At 24.6% G+C, this 18,636-nt stretch overlaps 2 protein-coding genes across 5 annotated transcripts; one reads left to right on the forward strand and one right to left on the reverse strand.

Annotated features, from left to right (window-relative positions):
• The first annotated feature begins 279 nt into the window (after window positions 1-279).
• On the forward strand, window positions 280-5,171 carry LOC112591595. Of its 2 annotated transcripts, XM_025335450.1 has the most exons (9): window positions 280-418; window positions 504-596; window positions 764-811; window positions 983-1,128; window positions 1,448-1,702; window positions 2,922-3,153; window positions 3,409-4,371; window positions 4,437-4,583; window positions 4,935-5,171. In XM_025335450.1, the coding sequence occupies exons 1-7, from the start codon at window positions 386-388 to the stop codon at window positions 4,369-4,371; spliced, it is 1,770 nt and encodes a 589-aa protein (XP_025191235.1). In that variant the 5' UTR covers window positions 280-385; the 3' UTR covers window positions 4,437-4,583; window positions 4,935-5,171. The 2 variants fall into 2 exon arrangements, with proteins under 2 accessions (XP_025191235.1, XP_025191236.1); XM_025335451.1 differs by lacking the exon at window positions 764-811.
• Window positions 5,172-5,667: 496 nt separating this feature from the next.
• LOC112591645 (TBC1 domain family member 22B) lies at window positions 5,668-18,390 on the reverse strand. 3 transcript variants are annotated; one of them, XM_025335527.1, is made up of 11 exons: window positions 18,063-18,390; window positions 17,616-17,752; window positions 17,385-17,509; window positions 10,394-10,504; window positions 9,570-9,638; window positions 9,360-9,499; window positions 8,522-8,650; window positions 8,270-8,450; window positions 6,212-6,394; window positions 5,932-6,155; window positions 5,668-5,872 (listed from the first exon to the last, which is right to left on the reverse strand). In XM_025335527.1, the coding sequence occupies exons 2-11, from the start codon at window positions 17,726-17,728 to the stop codon at window positions 5,738-5,740; spliced, it is 1,410 nt and encodes a 469-aa protein (XP_025191312.1). In that variant the 5' UTR covers window positions 17,729-17,752; window positions 18,063-18,390; the 3' UTR covers window positions 5,668-5,737. The 3 variants fall into 3 exon arrangements, with proteins under 3 accessions (XP_025191312.1, XP_025191311.1, XP_025191313.1); XM_025335526.1 differs by having other exon boundaries at window positions 17,616-17,718; window positions 18,063-18,387; XM_025335528.1 differs by lacking the exon at window positions 10,394-10,504 and having other exon boundaries at window positions 17,616-17,718; window positions 18,063-18,385.
• Window positions 18,391-18,636: the final 246 nt, after the last annotated feature.

Consider the following 18,636-nt stretch of genomic DNA (forward strand, 5'->3'; position numbering starts at 1 on the left):
ATTATTGATTTGTATAATTGTACATCAAAGCTGCTTAACGTTTACTAAAATGTTTGTTCCTATCACTTACCAACTTTTTCAACGATTTAGTGCTTCTGGTACTCTTAATATATACGTTTAACACAAATCTCTTTTCTAATCGTTTTGTCGAAAAACAAACTTCAAAAAAGTCGTATTAATTAACAGTCAATAGATAACAAACCGTTTACTTTCGTTACCTCCATGAGAATACGTTTTATGACTGATACTATTGATATGGATCTGATAACACCACTTGAATATTTCAGTATTTGAGTATTAAATATTAAGATTTATGAAATATGCATAATTTAAATGCTTCACTTATAATTACGCTTATAAATTAAATTAATATATTCATGCCAAAATGGAAATCGATGACGAAGATGTTGTCGTAGACGTAAGTACTGAAATAATTAATTATCGCACATTTTTTATCATTGATATAACTAAACTGCAGACTTTATGTTTGATCAATATTTTAGGGCACAGATTTACAAAAGTATTTAAGCGCTGTTGGATACTCAGAATTTGAAGTTTCTGAACGAAAACGTGTCGAAAAATGTTCTCCGATTCAAGTAAATGTGAAACTCCAATACTATAAAGTGCATTATACACTCGAAAACTATACCTTAAAAATTGTTTTATTTACCTATAAAAATATTATTTCCCAAAGGAATTCTTAATTACTTATAAATAAAACCTAATGTATGGCTTGTCAAAAATCAGATTTTTTTTTTAATAGGCACAAAAATGTTCAAAGAAAAAAATAATACCTACCAAAAATCATAAGGTATGTAATCATTATTAAAATGTGGTAGAAATCTAAAATTATCAAAACCAACTTCTACATTTTCTTACAATAAAAGAAGCGATAAACTCGAGACTTCTAAGACAAGTTTCTTTAATCCTATTTTATTATTTTACTATAAATTTGCCAAAATAAAAATTTAATTCATTTTAGGACTTTGAATTGTGTGTAACATTAATCAAGATAATCATAGAGAGCCAACTTATTTTCAAAGAAGATACTTTATTTATTAAGGAATTTATGCCATCAGAAAACTTTAAATATCCTTTAGTTCCTACATTTCTTACAAAAAAGAAAAGGTAAAGATTTAAGAATACTTCTAAATAAGTTATTACTTGTTATCTATAGAATAACAACTCATGTCTTAAATTGTTTAGTTTATTGAATTCTTAACATTTAACCATAATACAAATACAATATAATACATTTTTAGTTTTACTATATTCAATTTTACCATGCATTCGTTATGTTTATGACAATAGCAATTATATCAAGCCTAATAACCTTAATAATAATGTTTTTGGTAGTATTTTAACCATGTATCCAGTTATATACTACAATCAATATGTTGTGTAAATATTAAATTATATTTTAATTATATTTACTTATAATTTTCAGTTTTACTCTTTTTATATTATCCATATTCTGTGGTCTCATGAATATGTTTTTTTCAAAATACTGGGATGTCTGGACAACAGTAGGCATGTTAATTTTTGGGTTTGGATGTGTGTTCATGGATGTATTATATAGCTCAAAACAAAGCAAAGCAATAAAAAATACTATAATGAAAACCATTCATTCTATGGAAAAATTATCTCTGCTGATACAAAAGTCTACTCATTTTCTTCAAGAATGTAACAATCTTCATGTTAGGTAATAACTTAATTTATTTTAATTAAATTTATTATTATAATTTGAATTATAAGTATTATATAACAATTATTTTATTGAGAAAATCAATTTTGTCTATCTTTCAATATGTAGTCTACAATAAAAATATTTATATAATATAGATTATAAAAAATAAAATTATTTATCTAGATTATTCAGTCAAAAATATATTATAATAAAATTATTTAAAAACATGTATTATATTCTACTATGATACAAGTCGAACTACCTCACTGTAACATATCATAAGCAACACTAAACTGTTATTAGTTTATTACCTTTAGTAGCATAATCGGTTTTGAAACACACCGGAAAGGTTAAGATAAAGTGTAAAAAGCTATTAAAATTTGTTCTTAAATTTGCAAATGTGTTGCTAAAATTTTAAATATATACCAATATATTTTACATTTTTTTTTTTTTTAACTAAAAACAGGATCTAAACAAAATAGTAAAGTTATGATAGCAAATTTAAAAAAGTTAGAAATAAAATAATAAAATTCAAAGCAAAAAAAAAATATTTTATTTTCATATAAAAGCAAAAGAGATATGTATTATTATTTTTAAAAATTGAACAGCATACCTTTTTATTACTATTATAAAGTAATTTTCTAACTCAAAAATGTATTAGCTATTATTTTTTATAAGACTAACTATTTTATTTTTTAACTTTTGGGTATGTTAAACAGTATGTGGGTGGAGGTTCATGGAGATTTCCTTTTATTAAATTATTCAAGCTATACTTCTCATATTGTTTATACTTAATGCATTTACCAATTGTATATTTGCTAAAAAAAAATTCAGTTGACCCAAAAAAAACTTCAAACCCCTTCTGATGAGCATACTATTGAAGTTCTGCACACTCTCCTGCAGATCAAGGCGACTGTACTTGTCCTTCACATTATTTTTGTTATTATTAGTATCAATTATTGTATTTTACTGGATATTATACAGATTATGGTGCGTGATTATTATGTATTACTTTTATTATTTATACATCTCTATACTTTAATAACTATTTCCTAATTAACTGTTAATACACATTATCCCTGTAATATATTTTTCATTTTTAATTAATCCATTGTAGATGATATTTGTTTTAGATAAATACCCTAAGAAACTGCACAGTTTTTTATGTTATCTTAACTATAAAAATAATAATTTGTCTTTTTATTGTTAATTATAATAATTTTTTTTATTTTAGTTGTTGTGACACATATGCTGGTAAAAATCCTAATGCCTTCAAATACTTATTGATGCCAGAATTAAAATCATTACTTACATCTGTGTTACAAGATTTGATCAACAATCTTGGATGTAATATATCTGAAATTCACTCATTTTTCCCTCTAAAAGATTCTGTTTCAAACATAGTTTATTTATACCGCACAGATCACAAAATTGATTTAAACAACACTTCTTTCGAAAATATAAATGTAAGTATACCTTGAAATAATAAATATCCTAATATTTCAAATATATTCAGTATTCAGTTTAAATAATATAAAATGTTGAATTAATATAAAGTACAAAAAAAGTTAAGACTTATCCAAAAATGGAACAAGCGTTAAAATAATTATTCTAATATAAATTATAGTTCACATCCTAATATTCTATTTTAAATATTAAGAATTAAGATATTTATAAAATATTTTATCCAAACATAATTATTTATCACATCTATATTTCAGAAAGCCAAGTATACTTATTTCCTATTACAATCAGAATTCTTGAAACAGTCAGCATTGTGTTTATGCCCTGCATTATGGACTTCTAATAGTTCTTTTCATGTGAATCGTCTAATTGAAACTATTGGTAAAATTGAAAAAATATATTCAAACTTATATGATCTTTTATACAATGAATATAATATCTATTCAATGTTTAAAAATACTACAAAACATAGTAATCAACCGGTTCAAGATAATAACACAAATTCTGATCTGAAGTTGAAACTATATAGTATTCGACATTTCTTGCAAAACATGATGGTTCATGTAAGGTTCATAGAAGACTCAACTGAAAACTCTTCAACATACAGTATTGATGATATAAATAATACATTAAATGTTTTAGTAAAAGAAGCCAATGTTTTTAATGAACTTATTTCTACTTTACAAATTTATATTTTAAAAACAAATAATCATCATACAGATAAAACTATATTAACTAACGACTCTATTGGTGTGATTGATCATATAGATACAAAGATCGATGAACCGATTAAAGAAGTCTGTGAAGATGAATTATTTTTTGGTGTATCTGAAGAACCTACAGAAAATATGGAAAATACATTTTGTAATGAAGAAGTATTTGATAAGTCTAACAATCACAATTTAATGTTAGAATTGAAAGTAGCACTTAAAGATAAACAAGAAGAATGGAAACAACGAGAATGCAAGTTGTTAGAAAGACATCCACAGTTAAATGACTTTTCTGACGATGAAGAATTTAATGAGAAACATGTCCAGTATATAAATAAAGTGCGTAAAGTAGCAGTAGACTTACCTTCTAATGAAAGTTTTTCTATGCGATTGCCTGATAAAAACTTTGCTAGTGAAATTGCCATGATTGCTTGTAAACGGAATATAGCAATAGAGAGTTTTGGAGATGATTCTGATTCATGTACATCGATGGACTCAAATGATTCTTAAGTAAAAAAAAAAATCAAATATTGATTCTTAAATCATTGTTTTTATAACCAACATTTTTTTTCCAGATTATTTTTTTCCAACAAATTATCAAATTATTGAATATTGTTTTCAGTTTTATTTATATGATGTCATTCTATAGCTGTTGTTCCAAACAACTTTTATATACAAAATGATTTTGGCTTTCATATAAAAATATTTTTATTCAATTAAAGGTATCGTTCTCATATATTTATATTGTTTTATCACCTGTATATTAATAGTATATTAATCAATTAAATAGAAATTATATTGTATATCTCAAGAAAAAGGTCTTCCTTTAAAATCATTTAAAACTATTTATATTTTGCATTAATTCATAATTGTTATTAATTTATATAGGTATTGAATATTAATAATAGCAATGAATTAACAATAATTAATATCATTACTGAAAGTTTATTAATTCTTTAATAGGTTTATATAAACTTTATATAAATAAAGTAAATAAAAAATATGCTTTTAACACTTCTAAAAGATTGGGCACTGGAATACATGTTCTTAATTATAATGTAATATATTTTCAGATTCAAATAGTCAAGTGACCATTTAAGTTGGAGCTGATTTAAAGAATAATATGATGTAGCAGTGTATTGGTGGGCTTCCAAAATGTTTATATGCTATAAGGATTTTTATCTTCAACAATCATATTAACAAATATAAATAAGTTCAATTGTTACAACTAACATACTCAGCAATTCTATGTAATATTATGAATAAAGATGTAAAAACAAAATATTCAGATATTACTTAAGATTATAAATGAGTTTATAATTGTATTTCAATTTTATATAATACAATTTAATGTTGTTTTTTAGATTTACATTAACAGAAATGTTTAGATATGAACCATAAGTTCATAAAATAATAAAATTCAATACATCTGTAATTATATTATTGTATTTATATATGTATGTCTATATATATATATATATTGTTAAAACCTGATAAACATAAATTAATGATCATTTATTCTTATAATAAAATAATTGAAATAATAAAAATAAATATACATATAGAATTTTTGCACTAATGACAATAAACATCAATCCACCCTGTATTGGGAGCACAATAACAATACAAATATAAAACAAAAATAAACTAAATAACTTTGATATTAATCAATATAATATATACAGGAAACTTAATAGTGTAGAATGAATAAATTATGAATTTCAATGTATTTAAAATTAAAATAAACAATGGAAACGGCAGAATAATCAATAATAATATATCATAATTATCTTAATTAATAAAAAATAAATACAATTTGCGGTAAATGTATAATATATAAATATAAAGGTGAGCCACCAATATTACAAAAATATTATCACCTTTTTGTAGTCAAATGATTTGGAGCATCAGCAAATGTAAACTTCAATCGAAAAGCTTCAGCTACTAATAAACTGATATCAGCGTCTGTCCAATTTTGTGTTTGTAAATTTTGTAACATTATCATAAGACCCTAAAAGAAATCAATTAGTTAATAACGTAAAATAAGTCAATCATTTAACATTTTATTACCTGAAAATCTTTTTCTTCTAGTAATTCTTGTCGCCAATGCAACAAAAAGGCAGCACATACATAAAGCTGAAAAGTAGCAAAACAATCAGACTCTGCTAAGTATGTATCCCATAACCTTATTGAACACCTTAATGGTAATTCCCTTGTTAGTAAATTGTTCATCCATCTAAATGAAAATTGTAAATAGTCGATTCCGTGTTTCATTAAATGTCTATGTAATGTACCTAAATAAATATTGAATATTAACTTATTTCATTAAAATAAATAAAACATCACTCACCATCAATCCTTTGAATTAGTTCTTTTAGCTGATTAACTTTATACTGTATTCCAAGCTGGGCAAAAATATAATTGTCTTGAATACCATCCAAGAACTTAGACAAACACCAAAATGAATCAGCTTCTAAAGAGTCTCGATTTTCCTTTGATAATGAGCTTACATCAAGTGTTTCAATATTTGTACCTTAAAATATAAGGAATTATTGTTTGTTTATATATACAGAGTGTCTCACGGAGTTTTGACAAATGAAATACTTGAAATCTAATCAATATTTTTTCATTTTTTTATTTTTATTTTATTGTAGAAAAAATAATAAATTTTAAATTTGATTCAAATTTTTTTGAAAAAATTTGTAATAGCCTATTTAGAAACATATTGAAAAAAATATGTTTAACGTTTATAGTATTTTATTTAAGTTATCCGTTTGCGACTTATTAACATTTAAATATTCGTTCAATTTACTGCTACTATGCAATTTATAAAACCCAACAATAAAAACCAGAAGTCAAAATGAAATTATATCTCAATTTAAGGATATCGATAACGGCGATTATCGATAATGACCCGGGAATGGTTATTAATAAGATAGAATGGGGATACGGCGCACAACGAGGTAACCGCTGTTTTCGATTCGGAACATAACGCATCGCTTGGTGTTGTCAGAAATAATAATGTTTTACCTCTATTTAATCATAGATTACGTTGCCATAATCACTAACCACATTTTTTTTCGCTAATTTACTATTTGTTGTTTCGTAGCAATTTTTTACAAGTTTCGTCGATTTTTCACTGCTGGTAAGTGGAATTTAATACTATTCTATCACCCGAGTATTGTTAAAACATATAAGATAACACACTAATGTTCGATTGTTATTTTTTTTTACATCAAATAATCGCAATTTTTGGGATAAACTCGTAGTTAAGATATAAATAGTATATTTGGGCACGACGGAACGGGGCAAAATGGGGTATATTTTTGTAATACCCCATTCCGCCCCATTATATTCCAAGTCCATTGAAGAATGAATTAGTTGTATGAAATGTAGAAAGTGGTCACACAACTCCTGTGCAGGAGTTGACAGCGATGATGAAGCACTGCATACATGTAAATATTATTCAAAAAATAATTAATGAATAAAAAAAAGTATTTATGTTTAAAAAATATTAGATGTTAAAATGTTAATATATATACCCCATTCTAGCCCGGGGTAGAATGGAGCAAGTTATTTTTTATTTTTTGTTGGTAATAAAGTAAAATATATTTGAGTTATTTATTTGATTATTGATGTGAATTGATATTTATACTGTTAATCATTTATTGATTGAGATTTGGGAGTTTTATGTTAAGTAGAATACAGTAAAATGTATGTTGAACATTAAGTTCCCCTTTCTACCCCGTGTTCCCATATGCAAAAAGTACAATGGTGAATGATCATAGGAATTATTGGACATTGGACCTATATAATCTGATAATCTGTGTATTATCTTAGATTCATTTTGACTTCTGGTTTTTATTGTTGGGTTTTATAAATTGCCCAGTAGCAGTAAATTAAACAAATATTTAAATGTTAATAAGTCGCAAACGGATAACTCAAATAAAATACTATAAACGTTAAACATATTTTTTTCCATATGTTTTTAAATAGGCTATTTTCAATTTTTTTCAAAAAAATTTGAATCAAATTTAAAATTTATTATTTTTCCTACTATAAAATAAAAATAAAAACATTTATATCATAAATGTAGTACAAACGTCTATTAATTATATAAAAAAAAAAATTAAAAAATATTGATTAGATTTCAAGTTATTTCGTTTGTCAGAACTTCGTGGGACACTCTATATATATATATGTATGTTACATATTAGTCATAACAACATTAAAGTCGAATAATTAGTAATAATATAAACAAAATCATAAAATATTCTCTTTTTAAATAAAATATTATTTTGTAAAAATATTGTACATCAGTAATAGAATATTTAAAATAATTTTTTTAATTTGAATAAATTGGCATATAGTTTGACAGAAATATACTGATAATATATTATACTAGTACCTATAGGGAGATATTCCTGTAAAAAGACAACATAAAAAGGTGTAACTAAATCATTCATGCCTTGAACATAACCAGATGCAGGATGTCTGATTGCCCAGATGAATAAGATTCTTTCAAACATTTCTTGCACAGTTTTTTGTTGAAAAAGAGGAGTACTCATACGTGGAATATCAATATGAATCTAAATAATAAAAATACATAATCATAAACATAAATTTAAATAAAAAAAAAAAATATTTTAAAGATACAAACCTGTCTATAAGTGTCTTTATACACTTCATCTTTATCTGTATCATAATATTGTTTGACAAGATTTGCATAGTCAATACGCTTACGATCAAGAGCTTGTTGTCTACGTTCAGAACTAGTTGGCAAATAACCCTATAAAGTAAAATTATAAACAAAAATAAATTATAAATCAAGGCTGTCATTTATGTAATACAGAAGTATACATCTTCTTTATATTTTACAGAGATAATTTTTGTTATTTCAATTATCTAAACAAACTTATCAAATAATATGAATACTTTAATTACAAAATATATAATTTAACTGATTTTGTGATTTAATAATATTAATTGTCTAAATATCTTTCTTTTAAATTAAAAAATATATTAATAATATTTTTACATGATGAATATACTTGTTTTATTTTGTATCAATGATAAACCATTAACAATTATTATTATTTTAATGTTGTTTGAAGTACATAATGTTAATTTTTTATCCAAGAATATTTTGAGAGCAAAGTGATCAGATCTAATTATATAGTTGATTATTAGTAAATTCAGAGTAAAATTATCAAATGACATACCTAACATAAATAAGTAACTTTTGTCACTATTATAATATTCTTAAATTATTTTAGTGTTATAAAAATCTTATCACTTGTAAAATAACCGATTTTACGTAATAAGTAAAATATATAATACACCATCTAGCAATGAATGACACTATCAAACAAAAAATATTTTCTTCCACACATTTTCTCGTTAGATAGAGTATAAGTACATTAGACAATATTTTAAAAGTATATTATATAGTAATTCAATAGACATTTATTTTTAACAGACATTTTTAATTAACTTACTGCTAATAATCTCCATGTCATTGGACGTACTTCTACAGGCACACCTGACCAGCTAAGTTTTTTCAAATCTTCTAACTGCAATAACTTACTTTCAAGCAACACTTGGAATTTAGTTAATTTGTTAGTATCAACTTCAGAATCTTAAATTATAAAAATAATACAATGCTCATTTAATAGTTTAAATGTAATTTATGATTATAACTAACTTACTGGAAAAATTTACTCTATTCTCTGTGTGTCGAGATTCTTTATAAGTTTGTAAACTAGATTCTCCTTGTGCTAAAAAAAAATAAAAACAAATATGAATGTATTAAAATTATTACTACTATTTTAGAAACCTATGTAACATATAATAAATTATGTATTTGACAACAAATTTACAATATAAATGGTAACAATTAAAGATACCTATAAACCTATGCTTAGTTTAGTTGAAATTCTTTTTCTAAAAAGAGTAATTTTAGTCATTAACTAGTTACATAACTATAGTTATATACATAAATTAATATATAATTTAAAAAAAATTATACAGATTCTAATCAAGTAGTAAAATCCCCTTAAGCCACTAACACATACACAAAAATAATGAAAGATAAAATATTTCATTTCTACTTTGGAAACATAAATATTTGACTATCTTCTTTATTATGATTTTTATCTTAACATAATACTAGTTTTAAAAGAAATACTTATGCTAATAATTCTTAAAAACACACTTTTGACATTTTGAATACATAGTAACATAGTTATAAACTACAATTTTTGTAAATAAATAACTGTGGTACATCACATTGTATTTTTCTAGTAAAAGGTAAATACTTATGAATAATTACTATGATTATGTATAAATTATTAACGATTCAAAAACAATTAGAGAATTAGTCCTTTATGCTATTGATTTAAAAAGAATATTGACAAATTACTATGACAATTGATGTAAATACAAACAACACAATTTGACAACAAATGATAAAACATATAAGCCATATTTACACATAAAATAAAGATGAAATTCCTAGAACAATAAGACTTACGATCAGAGTTTGAGTAGTTTTTTGATTTATGAATTTCCTCAATCGAAGCTTTATGACTATTAATTACATTGACAGCAGCAGAATGGGCCACACGCTTTGAAATTTTCACGTCTGAAATTCAATGGGTTGAAAACACAAAGTAAAACTAAAGGGTGAAGTAATAAATATTACTATTGGAAAATATAACAAACAAGCTAAAAAAATATGCATATAGTAGTATTTATAACTAAAATTATATGAATAATTAAAGTACCAAATACTTAATTTTTAATTGTCTGGCATATTTTAATATAAAAACGAATAACATGTAACTAATAATTTTAAAAGTAAAATTACCATGGAAAGGATTTAAAAGAAAAAAATTTATTTATTAACTACAAATAATATAGATCTTATCATTTTGAAAAAATTGTTTGCATTAATACATATATGAGAAAATTATTACAAAATTATTCCTAGGCTAGAGTTACATTCATTCTATTAGATTTAGACATTATATTAAAACTATCTTCCTTAAACATTCAAGTATTTGTTATTTTTATTGAATCTATAAAAAATCATAAATTTAACAATATGATACCTACCTATCATTGCCAAAAACAAATTTAATTCTTTTAAACCATTTGTGAGATCAATAACTAATAAGTGATATATAAAAAAATCTATTTATTTGTAATACTTTCAATATTAGTTTTTTGAAAGATGAACTTTTAACTAAGTTGTATGAAGTAAATTTTTTTATAAACATTGATTATTAACTCATTAACTATTATAACTACAAATTATTTGAAAAATTTTGATTATTTTTCAATCACGATGTATTTACATAAAATAGATATTTCGTTTATAAATTATTATAAATAGGGAATTTCAATTGTTCCCAAACTACATTTTTGAGAAGACCAATTATCCATTTGATAATTCTATTAGTGGAGATTGCCCTATATTCTTCTTTATTAGTAAAAATAAATATAACAACAGAATTTAGAAATTATTATATTATTAGTTTATGGAAATTACAAATTATATAAAATATAAGCTAATGTATCACAGGCCCCAAAAATTAAATCATTTTATATTTAAATTACATTCATATAAAGTATGTCAAATTGTCATAATTCAAACAGTACATTAAGTTTACAAATAAATTATTACATTTAAGCTTTAATTAAACCATAAAGAATAATAAATAATAAAAATAATAATGATGATATAATTAATAATCAAATAAATATTAACCAGATAATTAATATATCAAACTTTTTTTTTTTTTTTAATTATTAATTTAATTGCTAAAAATGTATATATATTATAGTGTGTGTGGTTTTAAATAAAAATGGTAAATTAGGCTATTATAATCAAATTATACAAGTAATCAAATGGTTAAGTTATTTTTCATAGTAAATAGTTTCAAGAGCAGTTAAATTACTCCATTATTCCATACTAGACCACCTAGCAATCAGACATGCTCAGTACATCATAACTCATAAAAATTACAATGCACAATATGGCTATAAAAGTTATTTCTACATTTAGATTTTAGAGAAATATTATTATTTTTAATTATTTCCAAAAAATAACCTAATGAATGTTCTGTGAAACATTTTCTGAAAATTATTATATTTTTTTTGTCAAAAGCTAAGTTATATACATGTGTGTTATAGATAGTATTTCAATTAAATGTAATTAAAGTAAATTTTGTATTATCTAATACAAAATAAATAATAAAATATCCATAGTTGAATTTTTTCAAGTAATAGAATAACTAAAACTTCAAAAACTTTAAATATATTTTCTAAGTTTTTCATTTTCTACAGAAGTAAACAAGTTTTTTACACTTATTTCCACCTTTTAATTTAAAATAAGTTGGTTAAACATGATATGGAGAATGTTGGTGGATTTGAAGATATTTACAAAAAAACACAAAGAACTACATAAATTTTACTAATCACCAACAAGTAAACCAGCTCTTAAAAGAAACAATACATCTCAAAAATAATTAGAATTAAAGTATTTAAATTATAAAAAGAAAATCAGTCAGTTATTAATATTTTTACATTTTCATCACTCAAAATTGATATATTTTGTACTTAAAAATTGAAAAACCTAGAATGATATATTTTTCCATGTATGATTATATACATTATACATAAAAGTTACATCCATATTCATAATAATAATGAATAATGTATTATTATTAATATATTTTATTAAATTTTTATTAAAAATATAAATGTAGATACTACTGATTCTTATACATTACTGCATTCTGCCTGTCATAGACTTCTTTTAAATAATTAATGTATGGAATTCTTATTTGCAAGTTTTAATATCTGTATTAGTTGTATTTTAATATCATATTACTACTTTTTAATTTTAAGTTCTGACACATATTTTTTATAAGTTATATTTTGTTATTGTAAAAACATGTTTCTTAATCAGTTAATGTATTAAAAAATAAGATTGAGTTTCCATTTATTTATATATTTTTAGTAGAGAGAAGCTAAGCTTATTTTAAATTTTAGCCATGGATCTCTAAGATGAATTTAAATTAATTTTCTATAGCACGAGCAGTACGACTATTGTACATTATATGAGAAACAAATACTATTTATACAGAACATGTTGACAAATCATTTAATGACAATTAATAGATATAATTAATTGTGCCTATCTTTTTTTTTGTTTTTAATTTTGTTTATTTAATGAAAATTTACAATCTATACACCAAGTGGTACAATAAGTAAATGAATAAAAATTAATACAAAATTAGGCAGTGAATAAGAGGTGTACATTAGAAGCTCATGAACATGAGAGGTAATTTTAAAAAGAAATAATAAAATACACGTGTGATGTATATTGAGAAGAACTCTGGTCATTCGCATTTCAAGCTTCTAGCTGGGTTGTCCGGTAGAGCATTGGTATAAAGTTGAACAAAGAGAGTGTTTAAGTGGTGTTCCTTATTGGAGTGTAGGCGTAGGTAATATGTGATAGCTGTTTGCTTCGTGGTAGGGATTTGAATGTAATTTTATAGAACAACATTTGTGACATACCAAAGGAGTTTAACAATTATGCAGAGACATATTGTTCATATTGTTTAGAATACTTGTACAGTTTTTGTGTTTGAAGTTTTAGAGGTATCCCAGAGAGTGATTCTATATTAGATAGGTTTCAATAGAGATTTGTAGAGTAGTAGAGTAGTATGCAGTTAGAGATAAAAATACCAGTTTTTAGGAGAAGCCTAAGTTTAGCCAGCTATTTAGTTATTTATGTATGGTTTTAAGATGGGGTCCCCAGATAAGCCTTCTATCAAATAGAACACTGAGATATCTGATTTAATTTGTGTAAAGAATTGTTGTGTTCTCAAATTTTAAACGAGAACAGTCACTGGAGCGGAGGAAAAAAGTTACATGAGAAAATTTTTAGTAGTAGATCTTAATTTTGAACCAGTGAGATAGGCTATTCAGATGATTTTGAAGTAGGTTGCTTGTTTCAAGGTTTTGACTAAATAAAAAGATTACACTATTGTTGACATAGGTGTTATCAGTTGCAGTTACAGCATTTGTTGTCAACTGTGAAGAAGTGTAGGGGAAAGGAGTGATGTTGCTTCCTTGAGGGATACCAACTAAAATGTTATTTGTGTTGGAAAATGAGGTTTTTAATTTTGACTTTGAATGTTTTGTTAATTAGATATGATTTTGGAAGTAAAGAGTATAGCGCCAAAAAGATTTTTTAAGCTTGAATAATAAACTATCATACCAGACCAAAACACTTTTTTTTAATTTTAAATAGGCTTTAAATCATTTTATAAAAATTAAAAATATATACATATTAATTTGTGTGCGCCAATCATTGTCAAAAAGTTAAAATATATCATCTAATTTGTCATTAAAATAAATTATATCAATTTTAAAAGTATAATATACATATGGGTGTGTGTGCCTTAATTATCAAAATCAATTTTAGATCAAATTTTTAAAGCAGATTTGAAAAATTAAGATAATTTACTGTGGTACACTCTATTATTGAAATTCTGTTTGTAGTTTAAGATGTAGAAGTGTAGTGATTAGTATTAAATATTAAAAATTGTCATGAGCTAATTGTAATTATGTACTGAAAAACCAATTGTTCAATTTATAATATAAAATTTCTGATCACCAGCCATGACTACTCTTTCAGAAATTATGTATGGTATTGCGCAACTTGTATTTTTCTATTATATGTATATTAAAAGCACATTAAGCTTAAAAAAAAAGTCTAATAATTTTAATATAGAAGGCCAATAATAATATATGGGCACTACCTACTTTTAGAGTCTGCCTAACGCCTATGGATATACAAACATTTACTAAAATATACATTTATAATGATCATGCACATATAATTTCATATTTATATTAGATAGTCTATAGTTAATGGATGCAGACTGGATGGAATGCAAAAGTACTACAATACTCATTGCCCTTTTTAAACTTTTCTCTTATACCTGAATACAATTTAATATTGAAAATTATCATTATATTAAGAGGAAGTTACATTCACATGTATTATCTCTTATTGCATTTGTTTTACTAACACGTAACATGACAAATTTAGTACTAGAATGAATTGACCCATTACTAAATTTAAAGACAATCAATTATCTATGTCACCTCATAGTTTATTTTTATGTTTTATTAGTTTTGAAGCAAATTATGAGCATTTTAAAACTATATAATTTCTATCTTGAAATTTTAAACAATATATTTTTGGCTTACATTATATTTATCATATTATTTCTACTAAGAAATATTGTATTAAGTAAATGTATAACAATTTTCAATCTAAATTAATTTTTTAATGTTTTAGTATACTTAAATTAGTATACCTAACCTGAATATAAAACTAATGATTAATGAAGCTACATAAGTTTTCAAATAAAGTATTTTTCTAAAGCACCATGCATACTATTATTTATCTAATAATATTATATTAAAAAATAAATTTAATTATATAATTATAGAAAAATACATTATTCGGGATCAGAAAAAACTAAATTTTTTTTTTTATATTTTTCGTGTAAAATGTACACACAATAAATCTATTATGAGTCAATTTTAAAAATGAATAGAAAAGTAAATAACAATCAGTCGGTTAAGAATAAAATTATTTATTTATTAATTAATTAACATGAAAAATACATAAAAATATAATGTAAAAACAAAATACTATTTCATGTTCATAACTTATTTATATGGACTAACGTTGTATATAATATACCTAATAAATAATTATAATATAGATTTGAATATAAAACATAATTATTATAAAATTAATTATTTTTTATAGTCAATTACTAAATATATATTACTCTATGACATTCTTTTATGTATTATAAAATTAACAAATCTAACAAACACTGTTCAAAATATTAAATATATTTATAAAACACAGATAAACAAATAGAAAAGATTTTTATGATTCTATACCAAAAATAAAGGATGTAATAATTACAAATTTAATTAATTTAAAAAGAAATACATTTTATATGATACTATAGTTATTTTAAAATTTGTATAATTAAAAATATACCTAAACTTCATACCAAGATTATTTTTATTTAGAAAATTAGTTCAAACTTTAAAATAATTAATTAAATGATGAAATTCCTTAATTTATAATATCATTTCTTTTCAAACACAGATTATTTAACAGAAGACTACGCCTTCTTCATCCTATTCTTACTTTATATCTTTCCCTCAGCAATAAAATTTCTATTTACAAATTAATGCTAAGATCCATATGTGCTTATAAAATTTAAGATATAAAGTTGTGCTGAACCATTACAAACTAAAACAATTCAGGCATTTCAATCCATTACCCTCTGTTTAATAACCTCAATAGCCATTCAAAATAAAGAAAATAACTCAGAAAATTCTTCTCATTAGTTAAAAAGACATTAATTTAGGAACTTAATAAATACTGAACACTATAATGCCACATCTTGAGGATTCTGTCACTGGACAGCTTCTCTCTTCATATTATTTAACATGTTTATTTCCATAATACATATACATTATATTAGTTTATTGTTTACAAACTACAAATTGAACATTTTCTAATTTTTATAAAACAATAAATAAACAAAAGATATATATTACTAATGTTGTTCTGAAATAGGTTTCCAGTAAATTAAATTCATTGAAATAAATCAATTAAATAATTATATTTCTCAATTATAGATTATGTGAAATAATAAATTGTATTATTTTTTCATTTGAGAAATGATAATTGCATGGAAATAAATGAAAAAAGTAATAAAAATAAATTCTAAATATTTACAAGAAAAATAACAATTATAAAATGTACAATGATTAAATTAAACAATAAAAATTTAATGCATATACGCTAGACAACATAGGTGTGCACAGGATGTTTTGGTTGAATTTTCTTAATAATTTTAGTAGAGGTAACTTTTCCTTGACTTTATACACAGCTATTCAGGGTAATAATTTATTTAAGTAAATTATAGTTTTTTAATTTTATTTTTATTTCACAATTGTATAAATAAAAATATAAACTTAAATTTTTAACATTACTAAAAATGTAGAGTAAGTAAAATTTTTTTGCACAACTTTACATCAAAATAAGTTGTTTATAACCTCATACTAACATAGCATACACAAAACAAACTACAGACTACTTTGAAGTACAACATTAGCCTGAATTTTATTATAATACATAATAATATACTTCAATATTTAATAACAATAATAGGAGAAAACAAATGAGAGAACTATTTTATAGCATGTTTAAGGAACAACAAATGAACTTAATACCATTTTTAAAGAAATTTTCCATGCATTTTATTTTAATATTTATAAAAATGTTTTCCATTGTACTGTTATCAAAATTAATTTATTTATAATATACAGGCAATAGTGTATATTATTTAGATTTTTATCAGTCCAAGACAGTTTAAAATTAAAATTTAAAATCATAGATTTTTTACCTGATATCCGTAGAATTTCATCCTCTGCTTCAATTTCCCATGCATCACTAACACTTTCTTGGAAATCATCAAATGAAGTTGAAGCTGAAGAAGATACAGATTTGCTTTCTTTCTTAGGACTTGCTCTATAATTCAAATTATTTTGATTATAAATATTGTATAGGAAAAAAAAACAATGTTAAGATAATAATTAGTTAAATATATAACATAATAAATAAAAAAGCGTATTACCTTCCAGGAAGATTTCTTATGTTTTTTTTCCAAAACGAATTCTTAAGGTTCATGTCATTGTCGTTGACATATTTTTGTACATGGTCGCCCATTTTTCCAATATCTAAACGCATCAACGTTACTACGTTAAGAACAGTCTTTGAGGGATATCGAAAAAATAAAAAAATAAAATAGGTAGGTATAGGTAATAATTAATAAATAATGCAAATCAAGAGTTCTGTGCATGTTACATCCACATTTCAGATAAATTACACCAGTTGTCAGTTCTGGCCACGAGTAAGTAGTTATCAATTAAGAGCCCCAAAACCAGTGATCTTTAAGGCCTACTACAGCGTTGGCAGAACCAGAAGTCGGTGGTAAATAGAGCACATGAAATACAGATTTATAGATTTTTAGTTCGCCTATTCCGTGTTATCGGTAAGTACCAGGGCGCGCAGACACACTCACCTAAATCGAACATCGCTCGATTCATGTGCGCCAAGGCGAACGGACGCGACAAACACGACGGTGGCTCTTTGGTCGTGACGCACTCATGGCAGCGCGAAAACCCACAATATTTCACGAGAACGGCGTAAAGGCCCGCACAAACAACGGCGTTCGGTCGTGCCAACGACGAATAAAACGTACACGGACAGAAGCGACGTTTGCGCTGTCGGAGGCCACGGGGTTACTGTGAATTGTGACTTGTGAACAAGTAACGGTACACTGGCCGCGGTTACGTAGTCGTCGGAGTCGCCCTATCGTTCGACGGTCGCCGATAGGAGTGATACGCCGTGACGTCACTATCTCGCCAGAACACCGCACACGCTATCAACAAAATATAACGCAGTCTGTGCGATGGAAAGGTCGCATCGTTCGCTCGACTAGGCCGTCCGGCTGCCGCGGTACGGGTCGACGGCCTGCACCTCCACACGCATATGTGACGTCACATTCCCCACCTAACCGGCAACAAACTATACCAGCTGAGGCCTTTTTTTTATAATTCGCTTTTTCCGCTTTCTCGGTGCGCCTCATCTGTTTT

The sequence above is a fragment of the Melanaphis sacchari genome, unplaced genomic scaffold (assembly GCF_002803265.2).
Source record: "Melanaphis sacchari strain LSU unplaced genomic scaffold, SCAv2.0 Contig13_pilon_pilon, whole genome shotgun sequence".
Lineage (NCBI taxonomy): Eukaryota > Metazoa > Arthropoda > Insecta > Hemiptera > Aphididae > Melanaphis > Melanaphis sacchari.